General features: G+C 40.2%; 1 protein-coding gene across 2 annotated transcripts in view; it reads left to right on the forward strand.

Moving 5' to 3' along the window:
* Nucleotides 1-18,343, forward strand: part of NR2C2 (nuclear receptor subfamily 2 group C member 2) — a 106,827-nt gene that overhangs the window by 61,251 nt on the left and 27,233 nt on the right. For both annotated transcript variants that reach the window (XM_036738881.1, XM_036738880.1), the window contains 2 exons: nucleotides 5,116-5,226; nucleotides 15,284-15,484. In XM_036738881.1, the coding sequence (XP_036594776.1) occupies nucleotides 5,155-5,226; nucleotides 15,284-15,484 (273 nt within the window). In that variant the 5' untranslated portion in view covers nucleotides 5,116-5,154. The remainder of the gene's footprint in view (nucleotides 1-5,115; nucleotides 5,227-15,283; nucleotides 15,485-18,343) is intronic.

Raw genomic sequence — 18,343 nt, forward strand, 5'->3', positions numbered from 1 at the left:
GGGTGGGATTTGACCCGTGATTTCATTGATAGGGAAAATTCCCCATGTAGACCCTCTCCATCAATACAGATCAGCAACTTTTTATAACTTTTATTAGAGTCTTAGGATCTTGCCTCGGGACTAAGAGGAAAAGAGACTTGCTGTGGTCACCAGTGAGGATGTTTAAGAGGCAGTAGTTGACCATGTATATTCTAGCCCCCTCTCCACATGCTGTGCCCCCTATCTCACAAAACTGTCCCCTTTCCTACTAATCTATATCACTAAGGTATCTCCCCACAAAAGTCTACTTTGCCAGCCTTGCATTGACTTCTCTTCCAAAGTTTAGTGGACTAAATTCACATGGACCATATGAAGAACACACTTTTCAGTCAGCCCCTAAGACTAAAAGAGAATTTTCAAGTATTCCCTATGCTTACCTTATTCCAAGGCATTTAGAAGCAATGTGGTGTTGTAGAAAATATACTGGATAGAGAATGAGAAACTGTGGGTTGAATGCTCAGTTCTGCCTTTTATTTCTTTTGTGACTGTGAGCAGCCACTTAACCAGCTAACCTTAGCCTCAATTTCCTTCCCTGTAAAAATGAGGGGGTTGGACTAGATAATCCATCAAATTCTTTCGTCCTAAACTCACTGCTTTCCAAAGAACTCCATAAAATGACATCCTGTGATGTAACTTTGACCCATTTCAGTATTTAGTATCCATAAATCTTTAATATGGTTCTATCAGCCTAGAAATAACACTAAGTTAAGACAGTCTCACCAATCTTATTGGAGCTCTCAAAGCTGTCTGATTCAGCATTTAGCTGACAGTGCCTTGTAGGTATGTTTTTCAAAGCTATCACATCCTCTAGGCTCTTTACATAAATAGAATGATCACATTTTAGAGCCCAAAGATCACTTAGGCTGTGTGATACAATAGAAAGGTGACTGGATTTGGAACCAGAGGAAGGAGTTTATAACCCAGCTCCACTAATTACTTAGCATCTGGTGCGACCCTGGGAAATCACTGAAATTCTCTGAGCCTCAGTTTCCTCAGCTATAAGATGGGAAAGTTGATTAGATGACCTCAAAGGCCTTTCAGGGCCTAAATCTATGAGTCATGATTCTAGGCCAGTCTCACAACTTGGAAAGCAATGGACAGGTAGAATCATTTGCCCGAGATCACACAGTCATTCGGTGGCTGAGTTGTCATTGAACCCTGGCCTTCTGAACCCACCCAGTTGTCTCCTCAACACACCACCATTCATTCTTAAGGTGACTATTGATCATGTCAAATTAGCAGCCTTTTCAGCTTAGAGCCCTGAAAATGCATTCAGTTTCAGGGAAGAGAGCAAATATTAAATAACTAATTTAATTTTTATAGTCCTGGCAGGGGTAATTTTTCAAAATTGGATTATAGGATTATAGATTTAGAATCAGAAGGGACCTTAGAAAGCCACTAGCCCAAAGGAAAGCTGGTATGGTTTACCTGTCATTCAATTTGCTTAAGTTTAATAAGCATTTATGTGCCTACTATATGCCAGGCATTGTTCTAGTTGGCAGTGATACAAAGTCAAAAGTAAAGTATCCCCTTGCAGACGTTTGCATTTTGCTTGGGAGGAGGCCAGGACACAACAGTACGTGCATTAGATGTGTAGATATGCAGACTACATACAAAGTATTCCCAGCGGTTTGGGCAGTGAAGGGAAGGAGTGCAGAATACCAACAACCACAGGGATGGGTAATGGCCTTAAAAAGAGGCATCACCTACCCTGGACTTTGAAGGAAGCTAGGAATCTTCTGGGGCAAAGGGGGGTGGGAGGGAGGCCAAAGTCACAGAGATGAGAAATAGAACTATATGTACAGGGGGAAAAATAAGTCATCCAGCTCACCTGAAATGTGGAGTGGTGAGGAGTAACCAGCAGTTAGTCTGCAAATAGAAGCTAGAGCCACACTGAAGGGATTCAAATGATGAGGGTTGTCTTTTTTCTTAAAGGCAATATAGGACTCTACTGAAACTTTTTGAGCAGGGGAGTGACGGCGTCAGACCTGTGCTTCAGGAAGATTACTTTGGTAGATGTTTGGAGGATGGATTGGAGGACAGAGAGGCTCGAGGCCAAGGTACTGAGCAGGAAGTTATTGTAATACTCCAGGATAAATCTGTGTGAGACAAGGGGATGGATTGAGAGAGAGGTCACAAAGGTAGAATTCTGCACCCAATAGCCACAGGGTTAGGAGGGCAATGAGAGAGCATGAAGAGTCTGTGATGATTTCAAGAGAGAAACCTGGGGGACTGGAAGGAGGGTTGGCAGAAAGAGGGAAAGCTGGAAGAAGGATGGGGTTGGGGAGAAATACGTGTGCAACAGGCCAGCTTCCCAGTGTGGCTCCAGCTGATCTTTCCATACCTTTTTCATAGTACATCCCTTCACATAGCCTACATTCTAGCCAGACTGACCCACTTGTTCCCATCTCCTGCTTCCTTGCCTTTGAAGAGACGAGACCCCTATGTCAAGAATGCCCTCCCACCTGACGCCACTGTTTGAAATCTCTAGCTGCATTCAAGGCAGCTCCCAAATGCCCCTTTCTACACAGTCTTTGTTGATCCCCATGATTGTTATCATTCTCCTACCCTGATACTCTCCCCATAATTTTTACTCCATGTATTATATTTAATAAACCATGTTCGCGTGGTACTGAACAGAATTGTAAGCTCCTTGCAAGCAGAGACTTTGCTTCTATGTGTCTTCAGCATGTTACATAGGATTGGGCATATCCATAAATAATTGCTCAGTGAATTGATTGAAATATCTTTAGGAAAATCCTGATTCTATCCCAGCAAAGCAGCTACTCAGGCGTCATCATAATGGGCACTTGGTAAATACCACTTAATTGATTTACAAGTCTGGTTGTGTGAAGATGACAGTTTAAACCATAAATTTTACACAAAATTCAGAATCATCTTGGCATTTTATTTAAGTGAAAAAATGCCTGATTGATTTGCAAAGTAGCAATAACTTCATTCAAAAATCATACATTTCAAATAGGGGTTATTAGGTGCTCTGTCAGAGTGACCATTCATATTTTATTAGTTATTAGAAATAATAACTCATTTTTCTGAAAATTGAGCTGTGAGATTTAATTGTGAATTAATTGTTCATGAACCATATATAGAAAGATATTCAGGATTACTATATTATTAATTTTGAATTTTAATGTGATTCTACTTTCTTTCTTTCTTTCTTTTTTTTTTTTTTTTTTTTTTTGCTTTTTGGCAGGACAATTGGGGTTAAGTGACTTGCCCGAGGTCACACAGCTAGTAAATGTGTCAAATGTCTGAGGCCAGATTTGAACTCAGGTCCTCCTGACTCCAGGGCCGGTGCTCTACTCACTGCACCACCTCGCTGCCCCGTGATTTTACTTTCAAAAGTAATTGTCATATGGAGCAAATTAAACAAATATTAATTGAAAATAATAGTGGACATTTATATGGCATTTAAAAGTGCAAAGCCTTTAAATAGCTTTATCTCATTTAATCCCCATAACAACCCCATTGCTGTGGATAGTACAAGAATTATTGGCCCCATCTTGCAGATAGGGGAACTGAGACTCAGGGCCCATGGACAAGGGCAAGATTTGTACTTTAACCTCTTCTGACTCCAAGTTCAGTACTCTATCCACTATTCTCCCGATTCCAATCCATCCTTCTCATGTTTGCTAAAGTGATTTTCCTAAAGCATAAATCTAATAATGTTACTCTTCTACTCAGTAAACTCCAGGAGCTCCCTGTTGCTTTAGGTCCAAATATAAATACAAGTTCTATTTGGCTTTTAAGTTCTTTCTGAAGCTAGCTCCAACTTAATCATGTTGAACATCACTCCCATTCTGGTGCCTCCATCTAATCAAACTGACCATACTCTGCCTCCTGTGTATCTTTCAGCTCCTTTTGCCTTGGCTGTACCTGCTGCCTGGAATGCACTCTCTCCTCCGTTCCATGGCTTAGAATCCCTTATTTCCTTCCGTCCTCAACCTAAATGCCTCCTTTTACTGAGAGCCTTTCCTGGTCCTCTCAACTGGCCCCCGAAAAAAACCTCACCAATTATTTCATGTTTATTTTGTACATACTTACACATGTACATATTGTCTCCTGTGATAAAATGCAAGCTCCCAGCAGTTAGAGCCCATCACATTTTTTGTCTTTGTATCCTTAGTGCCCAGATAGCACCTGGCAGACTATGGTGCTTAATCATTTCTTGTAAAATGACTGATTGATGGGTAAGACACTCTATTGGTTTTTGTGGAGAATTGGAAGATTCATGTGACATAGTTCATGAACTCAAGGATATATTGTCTAATGCGGGGGATGTGACATAAAACAACACAATGAGATGATGGACCTGAGAGAGATACAGAGTGTATGGGAAGCCTAGAGGAAAGAGAAGGCCCACCCAGCCTAAGGGATGCTGTCGTTTGGTTGCCAGCTAATCATCCACAGGGAAATTCATGCCTAATCTGTAAATTGGTTTTTTACTAAGCCCCCAGATTTTTCTGTGATTGATTGCCACAGCTAATCCATGTGGAGCTGCTCTTGACATGTGCAAGCATCTATTTAGTATTTTAAATGTCAGATTCACTTTCCCTTCCCATACAAAGCCATTAACATCTTTCACGTCAAATCAGCAACCTCTGATGAATGAGTATCACACTGTCTCTTATCTATCAAAGACTGTTGACAAAATTGTGACCAGCTCTGAAAAAATGATTGCTGTTACCTTTATTCTGATATTAGATGAAAGTTACTGTGGTGGCAGTTGTCTATTTCTCATTCCTAATATTTTAAAGCTATTCAACGAGTTGCTTTGAGATCATCTTTTCTGGTACCTGTGTTCTAATTCTGTGTACTGAATCCTAACTAATTTGATTATAAAGATCTACCTTCAGTGTAATATGATGGACTTCAAATATCTCCTCCTGTACATGGAATGAATATTTGTTCTGAAAGGTCCATACTTTAAGAGGGTGGCAAAACAACAGGCTGTTCATGTCCAGAGTGAAACGCTTCTAATGTACTATCCTTCTTGTTTGAGTCTCCTGTTTCACTGCTTCACACAAAGTGAAACCATTTCTTGGTTGTTAACAGGTACAGACTGTGCAGACATCACTTTCTGAATCTCCAGTAATGACCAGCCCCTCACAGCGCATCCAGATAATCTCTACAGACTCTTCAGTTGCTTCACCACAGCGCATTCAGGTAATTCGCTGCTTTTTATAACCTGGGGCAATGTGCCCCTTTCTAGTGCTTCTCTCTATATTAGGATCTTCCCTATATGTAGCCCAAGGCTAAATATTGGACTAGATTATTCCATTCTTAGTGATCAAGAACAATACAACCTCGTAATTCAAAATTCAAGGAGGAAGTCTTTTTTTAAATTTTAAGGTAACTTTTTAGAAGCATTTGTTATCTTTCCCTTCTATACCACATCTCTCTTCCCTCCACCTACCCATTGAATAGACTTTTTAAAAGTGAGGGAAAAGAAATCCTACGTTGCCCATGTCCAAAATTATATGTCTCATTCTGCATTTTAAGTACATCTATTCCTTTCTGGCCAAAGCAAAGTAGCTCGTTCTCTCTCTAGTCTTCAGGACTCAAAGTTTATCATTTCATCGATTAGAATTTTAAAGTGTTTCAGAGTATTTTTTATCTATAAGTTTGTTTTTATTGTATAAATTGTTCTCCTAGTTCTACTCACTTCACTCCAGATTGGTTCATAGAGTTTTTCCCAGTTCCCTCCAAAACTGTCAGTTTCATCATTTCTTATGGTGCAACAACATTCAATTACAATGTAATAATTATATTAATAAAACATAATTTGTTTAGTCATTCTACAACAGGTGGACACTCCTTTGAGTTCCAAGTTTTTGCTACTATAAAAATTGCTGCTATAAACATTTTTGTACATATGAGTCCTTTTCTTCTTTCTTTGATCTGTTTGGGGTGTAGGCCCAGTTGTGGTTTTGCTAGGTCAGAGTGTATGGACGTTTTAGTGACCTTTGGGGCATAATTCCAAATTGTTTTCTAGAATGACTAGACCAGTTCCTAGCTGTAGCAACAGTGCAGCAATGTGCCTGTTTTCCTGTAGCCCTCTGACATTTATCTTTTTTCACATTTCTCTAAGTATTGATGATTTAGAGCATTTTTATATGGTTGCTGATAGCTTGATTTCTTGATCTGAAAACTGCTTTTGGCCTTAAATGGCTATTATTCTCATAAATTCGAATTGGTTCCGTATACATCTTGGATATGGGACCTTTATCAGAAAAACTTGCCACAAAGATTGTTTCCCTTTTATGTATTTCCAAAGAGTAGGTGTTATCAAAATTCTAATTGGAAGTAAAAATATTCTACAATTTGGACTTTTCAGAGTGAAATACTTTTATCACTGAGATTACCTTCCTTTACTATGTTAATGTCAACCTGAAGAGGGGTCTCTAGTGCCATTGAATTCCTTTTCTTCATGACCCTGCAACATTCTGTATTCCTGTCAATAGCTTAGATATAGAGATAGAAAGTATACTTACCAGATTTATAAATGCCTCAAAGTTGGGAGGGTTAGTTAATATATTGAAATACAGAAGCAGTATTTATAATGTTCTCATTAAACTAGGAATGATGATCTGAAACCAACAAGCCAAATAGTAACCTGGATAAATGTGAAATTCAGAAATATAGTCGGGGAAAAACCTGACTGGACCAAAATTCATGAAAAAAGACCTAGGAGGTTTTTGTTAACCACAGACTTCACATGAACCAAAATATAGCTCATTTGCCAAGAAAGTTGATATAATCTTGGGCTAAATTAATAAAAATCTGGTGTCCAGATTAAGGGAAATAGTAATCCTATTGTATTCTTTGCTGGCTAGATTGCATCCAGAGTATCATGTTCATTTCTGGCCCACATTTCAAGAAGGACTTTGGCAAACTAGACTATATAACCAAAGGAGAACAACCAGGATATTAAAGAATCTATAGAGCATTGTTTTGAAGGAACTGGGTTTGTTTATCCCAGAGAAAATAAAGCTAAGGAGCCCAGGGTGGCAGTCATCCCATCATAAAGTCACCATCTTTCAGAACTAGGAAGGAACTCAGAGGCCATCTGGCCTTGCCTATACCCACAAGTCATCACCAGGCTGGCAGAGAGGGCACAGCAAGCAAAAGGGTAACAAGGGGCATAGCTCTAGGTGAGGCAGGGGTGGCGCTCAGCTGCCATCTGTGCTTCTTAGACTGCTCTAGAGTTTAGCAGTCTATTCAATGAAGCTCTCCTTTTGGTGTTAATATATAGTAATAATATTTGAATGCCTATTAAACGTTAATAAAACTTTACATGCTGTTGTTTTATCTTTTAAAAAATCACACCAAACACTTTTTCCTGGTTGTTGGTACTTAGCCTGGTTGCCTTTGTTAAAGTTCCTTTCTTTAAATACCAGTGATTTGGGGATGGACAGTGTCTGCCATGGGTCAGAGGCAAAAACTAGGGTTCTTATCATAGGATAAGAACATAATCATAGGCTGTCCAAGTTGGAAGGTGCCTTACTGGCTATTTAATCCAACACCCTCATTTTATAGGTAAGGCAGTTGAGGTTCAGGAGTGTTAAGTGAAGGCCTAAGTTTGCATTATGGAGCTAGGATTTGGACCCTGGTCTCCTGACTCTTAAGTCTAACATTCTTTTTACTTTGTCACACTAGCTCAGTTTCAATCAATCAATAAGGATTTATTAAGTGCCTAGTATATGTCAGGCACTATGCTAAGCATTAAAGATACAAAGAAAGGCAAAAGACAGTCTCTTAAGGAGTTCACAATCTAATGGGGGCAGTGACATGCAAACAACTATGTACAAACAAGCTATACAGAGAATATATAGGAAATAATCAACAGAGGGAAAGCACTAAAATTAGGAGGGATTAGGAAAGGCCTTCTCTAAAGGTGAGATTTCACCTGTGATGACCTGAGGGAAGCCAGGAGGCAGTGGTGAGGAGAGAGCATACCATGCATGAGAGACAGCTATTGAAACTGCCTGGAGTCAGGAGATAGCAGTGTCTTTTGTATGGCAAGGAGGCTGATACCACTGAATAGAAGATTACGTGGTGGCCAGTAAGTTATAAGAAGACTGGGAAGTTGGGGAAGGGGTCCAGTTACTAAGGGTTTGGAATGCCAAGCAGGATTTTCTGTCTGAGCCTGGAGGTGATAGGGAGTCACTGAACTTTATTTAGTAGGGGGGCTAAAAGGCTGACGTGGTCAGACCTGTACTTTAGGAAAATCACTATGTTGGCTGAATGAAGGATGAGTTGAGCGAGGAGAGACTTGAGGCGGAGAGACCATCCAGTGGGCTATTGCGGTGGTCTAGGAGTGAGGTGATGAGGTCCTACATCAGGGCAGTGACAGTATCGGAGAGAAGTGGGTGCATTCAAGAGAAAAGGTCAAATCTACCGGTTGTGGCAACAGCTTGGCCATGGGGGTGAGAGAAAGTGATGAGTTGAAGATAACACCTCAGTTGCAAACCTAGGGGCCTGGGAGAGTGGTGGTGCCCTCAACAGTGCTAGGGAAGTGTGGAAGGAGGGTGTGTTTATGGAGGAATGATAATGAGTTCAGTTTTGGCCATAGTGTGTTTAAGATTGTCTTAGACATCAGGTTCAGAATGTCTGAAAGGCAGGTGGAGATGTGAGGCAAGAGGTCATCAGAGAGGTTAGGGCTAAATAAGGAGAACTGAGAATCCTCACCATAAACATGATCGTTGAATCCATGAGAGCTGACAAGGTCGTCGAGTGAAATAGAGTAGAAGGGGAAAGGGCCCAGCACAGAGCCGGCTGGGATGCCAGAGGTAGTGGGCATGGCCTATATGAAGAGCCAGCAGAGAAGCTAGAAGAGCACGCAGAGAGGCAGAGGGAGAACTGGAGAGAGCTGTATCCTGAGAACCTGGAGAAAAGAGATGATCAAGAAGAGTATCAGAGGCTTCAGAGAGGTCAAGAATGAGGATTGAGAAAAGGCCATTAGACTGGTAACCTGAGAGAGCTGTCTGGATCGAATGGTGAGGTCAGAAGCCAGACTGGAGGAGAGGCAATGGAGTCACCTATGGATTTAGCCACAAAATGTGGAAGAGATGGGACAATGGGTAACCAGGATGGATGGAACAAAGGAGAGGTTTTGAGGATGGAGGAGACATGGGCATATTTGTAGGGAAGCAGCCAATAAACAGGGAAAGACTGAAGTGAAGTGAGAGAAGGTGATGAAGTCAGTCAGGGAGTTGGAATTTAAATCCAGCTTCAGGTCCTTATTAGCTGTGTGACCCTGAGCAAGTCACTCAGCCTCTGTGTCTGCCCCCATGTTGCCTCATCTGTGATTAAAGGATAACAATGGCGTCTGTCTACCAGGGTTGGTGTAAGAATAAAACGAGTTAATATTTGTCAAGAACTTTGCAAACCTTGAAGCTGTATGTAAGTGCTAGCTCTCATGATTGTTACTAAAGATGGAGGTCACAGGAATTGAAGAGATCAATGAACTACATCAGGCTGCTGGTGGGGGGCTTTAACATATATGCACACATACAGATGTATACATATATAATATATGTGCACATGTATGTATATATATACACACACACACACACACACACGCTACAAGTAAGAGGGCTCCACTAGCGTGAAGAGGAAGAATGGAAATGGGGTACTGAACTAGTGGAGAAGGGGGAAAATGACTTGGAGGCTATCTGACTGCTATTGGGGTGCTAGGTGGTACCATAGTGTACAGAGCACCAGGCCTGGAGTCAGGCCTTCTTTCTTTCAATTCTTCCTGTATTCAAATCTGGCCCCAAACACTTAGTAGCTGGGTGACCCTGGTTGCCTCCATTTCCTCATCTGTAAAATGAGCTGGAGAAGGAAATGGCAAACCACTGCAGTGTCTTTGCCAAGAAAACCTAAAATGGGGTCACAAAGAATAGCTGAAGAAAACTGAACAACAAAACAACAGTCTGATTGCTGTAAGAATGTTGTTTTCAAACTATATTTTTAGCACTTGGTTGTACTTGCACTTGAGACTAGAGAGACTTGGAGTGGGGAGTAATTAGGGATGAGGAACCCCTTCAAATGCACTAGAATCTGGTTTCATGACATAAACTTCTTCAAAACTGCCATTCTGCTCATGAGTCCAGATTTTAATATCTCGAGGTTTTTGGTTTTGGTGTGGGGGATGGCCAAACCATATGGACAGGAATATAATGAAATAGTACTTCCCCTTAAGAAACCATAGAAAGAATGTAGAACATAGGAAAACTGAAATGGACCAATGCAGAGTGAAGTAACAATCTGGAAAAAATATAATCAACCATAACAATAAAAATGGAAAGATCCACAAAGCAATCGAAAGTGAACATGACATGGCTAATGCAGGAATTTGTTTTGCTTAATTATATATATTTGTAACAGTTTATTTGGGGGTTTTTTGCTTTCTTAATGAATGGGGGAGGGGAAAGTGGGAGAGAGAAAAGTCAGACCTGAAAATAAAACTGAATATTTAAAAAGTTAACTCTACAAAATTACAAAGGACTAGCATGGCCCCAAAGAAGAGAGATGACCATTAGACACCATTACCCTATTCCTTTACAATGGTGGGAAGTCTATAGGTATAGAATACTACATGCATGTTCAGACTCTAATGTATTGATCGGTTTCACTGAATTTTTCTCTTCTTTTTTTTTAATTAAAAAATACTATTTCGTATGTGGCATGGTTCTCTTGGAAGGGAAGAAGGAAAGCTACTAGGGAAAGTTTTGGTATGTAAAAACAAAAGATATCAATAAACATTTATTTTTAAAAGCCATATGAAAGAATGCTCCAAATCACTAACAAAAAATCACAATTAAAACGATCGAAACAACCCACATCCAGCAAATTGGTAAAGATGTCAAAAGGTAAGAATAGTCCATGCTGGAGCGATTGTGGAAGGACAAGCACACGTTGTTGGCTGAGTTGTGGTAACTATTAGACAAAGAAAGTGACTGTTGACCCAGAGATTCCCTCTGTCCGATATATATGGGATGATTTTTTTTAAAAATCCACTTTAATTTTTCTAGTCTTAATCATTTCTCAGGGACCATTTCTTTTATAGGCTCCCTCCACCTCATGGTCTGAGGTCTTTTTGCTTCCTTGTCCCTGACAGATCCTCTCTATCCTGTAGTCATTTTCTCAGTCTCTGAGCTGATTAATCAGTTTCTTTCCTCATTCTGTTCTTTCTTCTCCCAACAACTTTGTACCATGATCATCTGCTTTGATCCTTAATCAGTATATTTTTGAAATACTGTTTTATTGGAACGATCTTATTTGAAGTGATAAATACAAACATAGCAGTATTTACGCATTCAGACACTAATGCTCTGGAACCCACAGAGTCAATCAGCCAACAGATATCCACTGATGGTCCCAGCCCCTACAGAGCTCAGTCTTGTTGGAGAAAAGATTATGACAGAAAGCATATAGTGAACATTACAAGGCAGTAATTCATTCATTAAGTAGGTGTTTATCAGAATCAGAGCACATAGTTTATAATTAAGTGCAAACTTGTGTGGTACAGATTGTATTCTATAGTAATTCTAAAGAGTTGTAGTACATATCTAGTGAGTTGTAGTATTGTCCAAAGAAGATTTATGGGGTAAGTTTAATTTTACCTGGCTCTTAAAAGATAAGGAAAATTTGCATAGAAAGATAGGCCACTATTCCTTTAGGGACAGAAGTAAATGAATTATGGTTGTGAAGTAGTGAGGGTACTGGGCTGATCTAGAGTGAATTGTGCTTGGTGGGGAGTAGTCAGAAAGAAAGTTGGATAAAAAAAGGTGAGACCAGATTTTTGAGTAGCCTTGAAAGCCCAGGAGAGTTCAAATAGCTTCTTTTTGCATAGACCCCCTGCCCCAGTTTTTTGTTGTTTACAACTACCAAGTACATCTACAAAGGTTTTCATTGTGGAAATGAATGTGTTTTATTATGCCAACTACTGTGTGCCAAACTAAGAGGGAATAGTCTGTGCCCTCAGAAACTTGCATTCTTCTTGGAGGATACAGCCTGATGGCATGTACATAACTAGCTAAGTATGAAGTTTATAGAAGGTAATTTTAAGAAAGAGAAGTGCTGGTAGAATCAAGAATGACCTCCTCTAGAAAGCAGAACCTGAGCCAGGCTATGGAGGAAGCTTGGGTTTGCCAGAGGTGGCCTGATGAGGGAGGGAATTCCAGAGATGAGGGGACCACTAGAGCACAGTCACCGAGGCTGACTTGGATAAACGGCTGTTTCAGCAATCTTGCTAGCAGCTACTGTGGCTGTGTAAAACCAACAACCACCACCACACAGAAGGCTACAAGCCCAGATTCTTTTGGTCTGCTTTACTGAGGAAAGCAACGTTAAGGGGTTAACAGTCTCAGTTTAATCAAACATACAAATATCATTCATTTAGTTCAGGGGGAAAAGCCAGCACCCTGAACTTCAGAGCAAATACAAACAACTTACAAACATCCACAGACAGACTTTATCTGATTCAAATCTCAGTGCATAGTTACCAGAGTTTAACAAAGTCTGAACATCCGGGTTTACAAGCTAGAGGGCTCTTTACTACAGCTGCCCAGAGTCTCCACATCAGCACACCACCAAGAGTGAGAGCTCTAAGCAAATAGCTCTGTTCTCCCTTTTTATACAGTTTTCAGACGTCATCAAACGTCATCTGAGCCACTAGAACTTAGGTGCCTAGTATTGGCTCTGGTCTTAGCAACTCCTCTTAGGATCCTGAGGGCTTCACACCCACATAGTTTAGCACCTAGTAGATAGGGGTTTGGGCCTGGGGTTTAGCACCTAGTAAGACTCAATCAAAGACACCCAACTTAATTATTTTAAAACAGTAAGGAAGTCCCACCTTAATTGATATTACAACAGCGAAAAGAATCATTTGATGAGATCACTTAATAGTACTGTATACCTCTTCCTTAAGGCTTAACATTTGTATAGCTTTCCAGTTTGCAAAGTACTCTTACAGGTATTATCTTACTTAATCCTAACAACTTCCTGAGCTAGGTTGGCTGGGTAGACAATGTCCTCATTGTGAGATTTAGAGAAGTTAAATGACTCACCCAAGATTATACAGCTAATAAATAGAGAAAACAGGACTTGGATTACAAGAACAATGTTCTTTATACAGCCATATGAATTTTCAGCAAGGTTCAGGTAAAGCCTAGCGGTTGTGATGTTCTAGCAAGCTCATTAAAATACGATTCTATTTATCAGTGTTTGCTATGAATGATCGGCACTCTCAGAGAATGGTTACATATGCAGTTTTATACTGGCATACAAATTACAACAATTACAACACATCAATACAGCATACTTAAAAACTTAGGGCTTCACTTTAAGGCAGTTCATGCAAAAGAAGCATGCGATAAACTCCAAAACATATGCCAAGAGCTTCATTTTGTTTTGTTTTTCATGTAACTTTATTTTATTTTGCTTTTTTTTCTCTCCTTAATTCTTCTCCCCAATTGCAAAGAAAAGAAAAGCTTTTGTAATAAAAATGCATAGCTAAGTGAAACAAATTCCTGCATTATGTTGCTGTTTTTTGAAAGTAACTTGTCATAGGCATCTAGAAAGCAATATATATATTACATATTATTATATATATATATGTATGTGTGTATGTGCATATATATATATATATGTATATATCCTTTACCAAGTATAATTAACTCTTAATTCTACATGAGTAAATTATACATAGCTACCCAGTAAGATCAGGGTATTGGATTAGATAAATGATCCTAAGATCCCTTCTAATGCCAAGGTTTAGGATAATAAAAGACCTAAGCAAAGGAGAGATTTGGTGATGGATGTGGAAAGAAGGCACAGTTGGCAGAGATGTATGTCTTTTTGAGTATGTGCATCTGACTATACTCTGAAGCTGAGAATTAACTATACGTTAAGACCCTCCTCACAAACATTACTATACCCTACTTCAAATTTCTTAACAGGGAAATTGCTTTATGAAAGAAATTTGCAACTATATACGCATGTATTTTTAAAAGGAAGCAAAAAAACAAAAAGAATAATAGAAGAACAGAGTTGGAAGAAACCTCAAAGGTCATCTGGTCCAACCTCCATTCAAAGCAAAAATCCTTTTGTAGCACCTGTGGTAAGAGGTCAGCAGCTTTTGCTTGAACATTTCCAATTAAGTATAATATTTTAAAACTTCATAAGCAGAAATATCTCAATGTCCTTGCTATACATTTCTCTTCTGGATTTCTCTCTCTTTTTTGTTTTCAAGATTATAACAAGGATTATTACAAGAGGTTTTTTGGTTTTGTTTTTCCTCTTCCCTTTAATTCTCTTTGTCCTTGACCTATAAGACTGCCAGAGCCTGTCCATCCAGAGATGGTGGGCTCATTCATTGGTCATATATTTTATACTAATACTTAATATTTTATATCATATTTTAAAACTATTTAATCTCCTCTAGCAAAATGGTCTTTTTTGAAATATATGTGTATATATGCATATGTGTGTCTATGCACATAATCTGTATGTACATATATATATATACACACACTGAATAATAAGTATTTCTTTTATACTAAGCTCAAAATTTATCAGTGTTCAGTTTGTATAATTCTGTTCTCAAGCCCACATATTTTCACTAATTTGAGAGGCATTGTGATACAATAATAATAATTCACATTTCTATGGCACTTTAAGATTTACAAAGTACTTCACTTGCAACTCTAGAAAGTAGATCATGAAAGTATTTATTATCTTTCTTTTATAAGCTACGTGCAGTGCCTACACCAGGTCATACAACCAGTAAGTGTCAGTGTTGGAACTTGATTCCAGTTCCTTCTAAGTCCTACCATATCATTCTTACCAGTATACCCAAAACTGAGAACACTTGACCTGAGTTCTAATCTAGGATTCATTTCTTTAAGTAGAGTGGTGTTACTTTATGCAAATGACTTAATTTCTCTGGGCCTTAGTTTCCTCATCTGTTAAATAGAGATAATATTACTGGCCTACAGGGATGTTGTGAGCTAGGATAATATAAGTGAAACCACTTTGAAAACTATAAAGCATTCTACATTTTTGTATGGTAAGTTGTTATTGTCATCACAGTAGTAGCCAAAACCGTGGTTATTTATGTTGTGTCCTTTCCAAAACATCTCCCCTCTATATCAGCATTTAGAAATATAAATGTCATCTTGTACTTCTCAAAATCCTCCTGCATTTTATCTTGTAGATTGTGACAGATCAGCAAACAGGACAGAAAATCCAGATAGTGACTGCAGTGGACTCCTCCGTATCCCCGAAACAGCAATTTATCTTGACCAGTCCAGATGGAACTGGAACAGGAAAGGTGATATTGGCATCACCTGAGACATCCAGTGCCAAGCAGCTTATTTTCACCACCACGGACAACCTGGTTCCTGGCAGAATCCAAGTAAGCACAGTCAGTAGGAACCAGGGTTCAATCTGCTGAGTAGACATTCAGATGAGTGCTTGGTTCTTGTTCCTTTCAGGCTGACCCTTCTAGCAGAGTAAGGGACAGGGCTAGCTACTGCCCTTGCAGCAGCCTTTGAACCTCAGACTCTGGGCTAAAGCCAGTCTCTAGTTCCCACTATAGCTGAAAGACTTTTAAAATCTTCCTGTCAGACACAGGCTTGCTTCATTTCCAAGGTCTTCTTGTCTATGGCATGTTCTTTCTGTAGGTGTATCATATCTGTTTCAGCTCTCCTCACTTTAAAATATGGTCCATCTTTATTCCAGCCACTCTTTATTCTATGCTAGTCTCAATCCTCTGTTTCATTTTGAACTTCCACCTGGCTCTAAAATCATAGGATTGTAGATTTGAAGCTTCAAGGGGCCTTGGTCTTAGCCTTTCCTCTCAGTTTTACAGATGAGGAATCTTAGATATGTAGCAATTTGTGACATGCTCAAGCTCACAAAGGAAAAAGTCCTATAGGCATGATCCTAAGCCAGGGCCTCGAATTCTAAATCCACTGTAACATCCACTGTGTCACACTGCTAGCCTTCTTTATCATGTATCCCGGTACTCAGTGTGACAGTCCCTCTTGCTAGTTATCTCTGTCCTGTTCCATTTCAGGCACTACTAGACTCAGAGAGTAGTTGTGGAACCACAAGCATTAGAGGTAGAGGGGTCCTTGAAGGTCTTCTAGCCCAAACGCTTTCTTCCATAGATGGTGAAACTAGGTCTGTTCTAGGCCTTCACCACCAAGTTTGCTTTATTAGACTTGGTTCAGTATTTGGGGACCAGGGCACAGACCTTCAAAGGTGTGGTCAGAGGCAGAAAGAAGGCTTGCGTGTAGATTGGAGAGTAAAAGAATGCAAAGTGGCCGTAGAGTTGGGCCAGAGGTCCAGTTCAGTGCCACGTGCATTTCATTGTCTCTTCTGTGGGAGGCACTGTGCTCTGGGTCAGAGTTATAAAGATAAAAAAGATAAACACTCCCTCCATCCACCCCTCCCAAAGGACTGAGATTTCAGGAAACAAGACAGTTGTTTCATTTCCTCCACAAAGCAGCATTCGGAAGCTTCCACCACCCCTAGCCATGGAGTGTGCCATAGTGCCTCTGAGGGTCAGAACAGAGTTCAATTCCTGTAGACCACTTCTGGTTTCAGTAAATCTAAGAAAGAAAGTAGGAATGAAATGTTAAGGGAAGGAAAGTATTTCCCTTTAGGATGAGCCAGAGTTCAAAGCTGTAAAAACCAACTTCAAATATACTTATAGGAAAATTAGTAAGCCTTTTTCTTCCTTTCCCAGAGAATTTTCACTTCATTGGAAATCCATATTCTCTGCTATTTGTCTTGCTGAAGTATTTGCTTGTACAGTTATGATGATTTTGTTTTTGTTAACAAATCTCACCAAAAAATGGATTTATGTTAGTGATTTTTTTTGAGAGGGGAAGGCAGGGCAATTGGGGTTAAATGAATATGTTAGTGATTTTTTAACATATGTACCGTCAGCTATAACATAGCCATGGTCAAGGATACACTCTTCACATGGGCACTTTTCTCTCCATATCAGTAGGGGTTGATTACATCTATTATTAGTACGTTTAAAAAGGAAGAGAAACGTAAGAGGTTTTAGAAGTAAAGTAGCCTAGTAAAAAAGAATATTGAGCTTCCTGTGTGACCTGCAGCCGTATCTGCAGGGCCTCCTGCCAGGAGGCTGCTGCTCCCCTGGGATTTTGTCACTGAGGTTTTCCATGCAGCTACCACCCACAAAGAATGAAGGGTAGAAGTGTTTGCTGGACAGAGCATCACACCCTGGAAGGATCATAGATGGAGGCAGTTGGGAGACCCGGACCACTGGCTGAGGGCAGCTCTTGCTAACAAGCTTTCTGCTGCCTAGTCTCCTCATCTCTGAAATGGAGACAGTAGTTCCTTCACACCTCATAGGGTCACACGGAGGTCAGATGTGGATGGGGTGGGGGCCCACATTGGTGCTCTAGTGCTTGTTAGCTGTGGGGCCATGGGACCGCAACTCTCCACATCACAAGCTCCTGGTATTTAATGTTTGTGCTGCCCAGGTCACAGTGTTGTTTGGGGGAAGACAGTGGTGATCTGCAGGCATCATAGAAGCATAAGGTACTACTGTTGTTATTGTCAAGCAACCCATCCACCACACCCCCACCTCCACCCCACCTGGAGAGGGGCTGACTTGTCATTTCCGCTGAATCAGTGAGAGAATGCTCAGTCATACATTCTGGATATTTTGCTAAATGTGTTTATCTACATACTAACAAGGCATACAGTAAGAGAGAAGGGTAACGGGAGTACTCAGCAAGTGCCTCTCATCTGGATGATCTTTGTGGCTGCCAGGATCCGGCCCTCATGTAGACCGGTAACCCACTCTGCTCAGTGGACCCAAACCATCTCACAAATGTGTGACCATAGTGATTAGTCAGACAGAAGCCTTTAGAAAGATGGTGTGCGTACACTCTTCTTGTCCATTCTTACTGATGACTGGTTAGAGCAGGTGCGGAGAACCTGCAGCTTTGAGGCCACATGTGGCCTTTTAGGTCCTTGAGTGCAGCCTTTTGACTGAGTCGAAGTTTTACAGAACAAATCCTTTATTAAGGGGATTTGCTCTGTGAAGTTTGGATTCAGTCAAAGGGCCCCACTTGAGGACCTGAGTTAGAGAATCCAGTGATGAGATTAAACATTGGAAGCCTCATATTACTATGGTGGTGTTTCCAAAGGTGTGTCCCTTGTTTAGAAGCACAGGATTAGGGATTTGTGGTTAAATAGTCCTAAGTGCCAGGTGATTCTGTTGTTAATT

This window comes from Trichosurus vulpecula, chromosome 9 (genome assembly GCF_011100635.1).
Source record: "Trichosurus vulpecula isolate mTriVul1 chromosome 9, mTriVul1.pri, whole genome shotgun sequence".
In the NCBI taxonomy this organism is placed as follows: Eukaryota; Metazoa; Chordata; class Mammalia; order Diprotodontia; family Phalangeridae; genus Trichosurus; species Trichosurus vulpecula.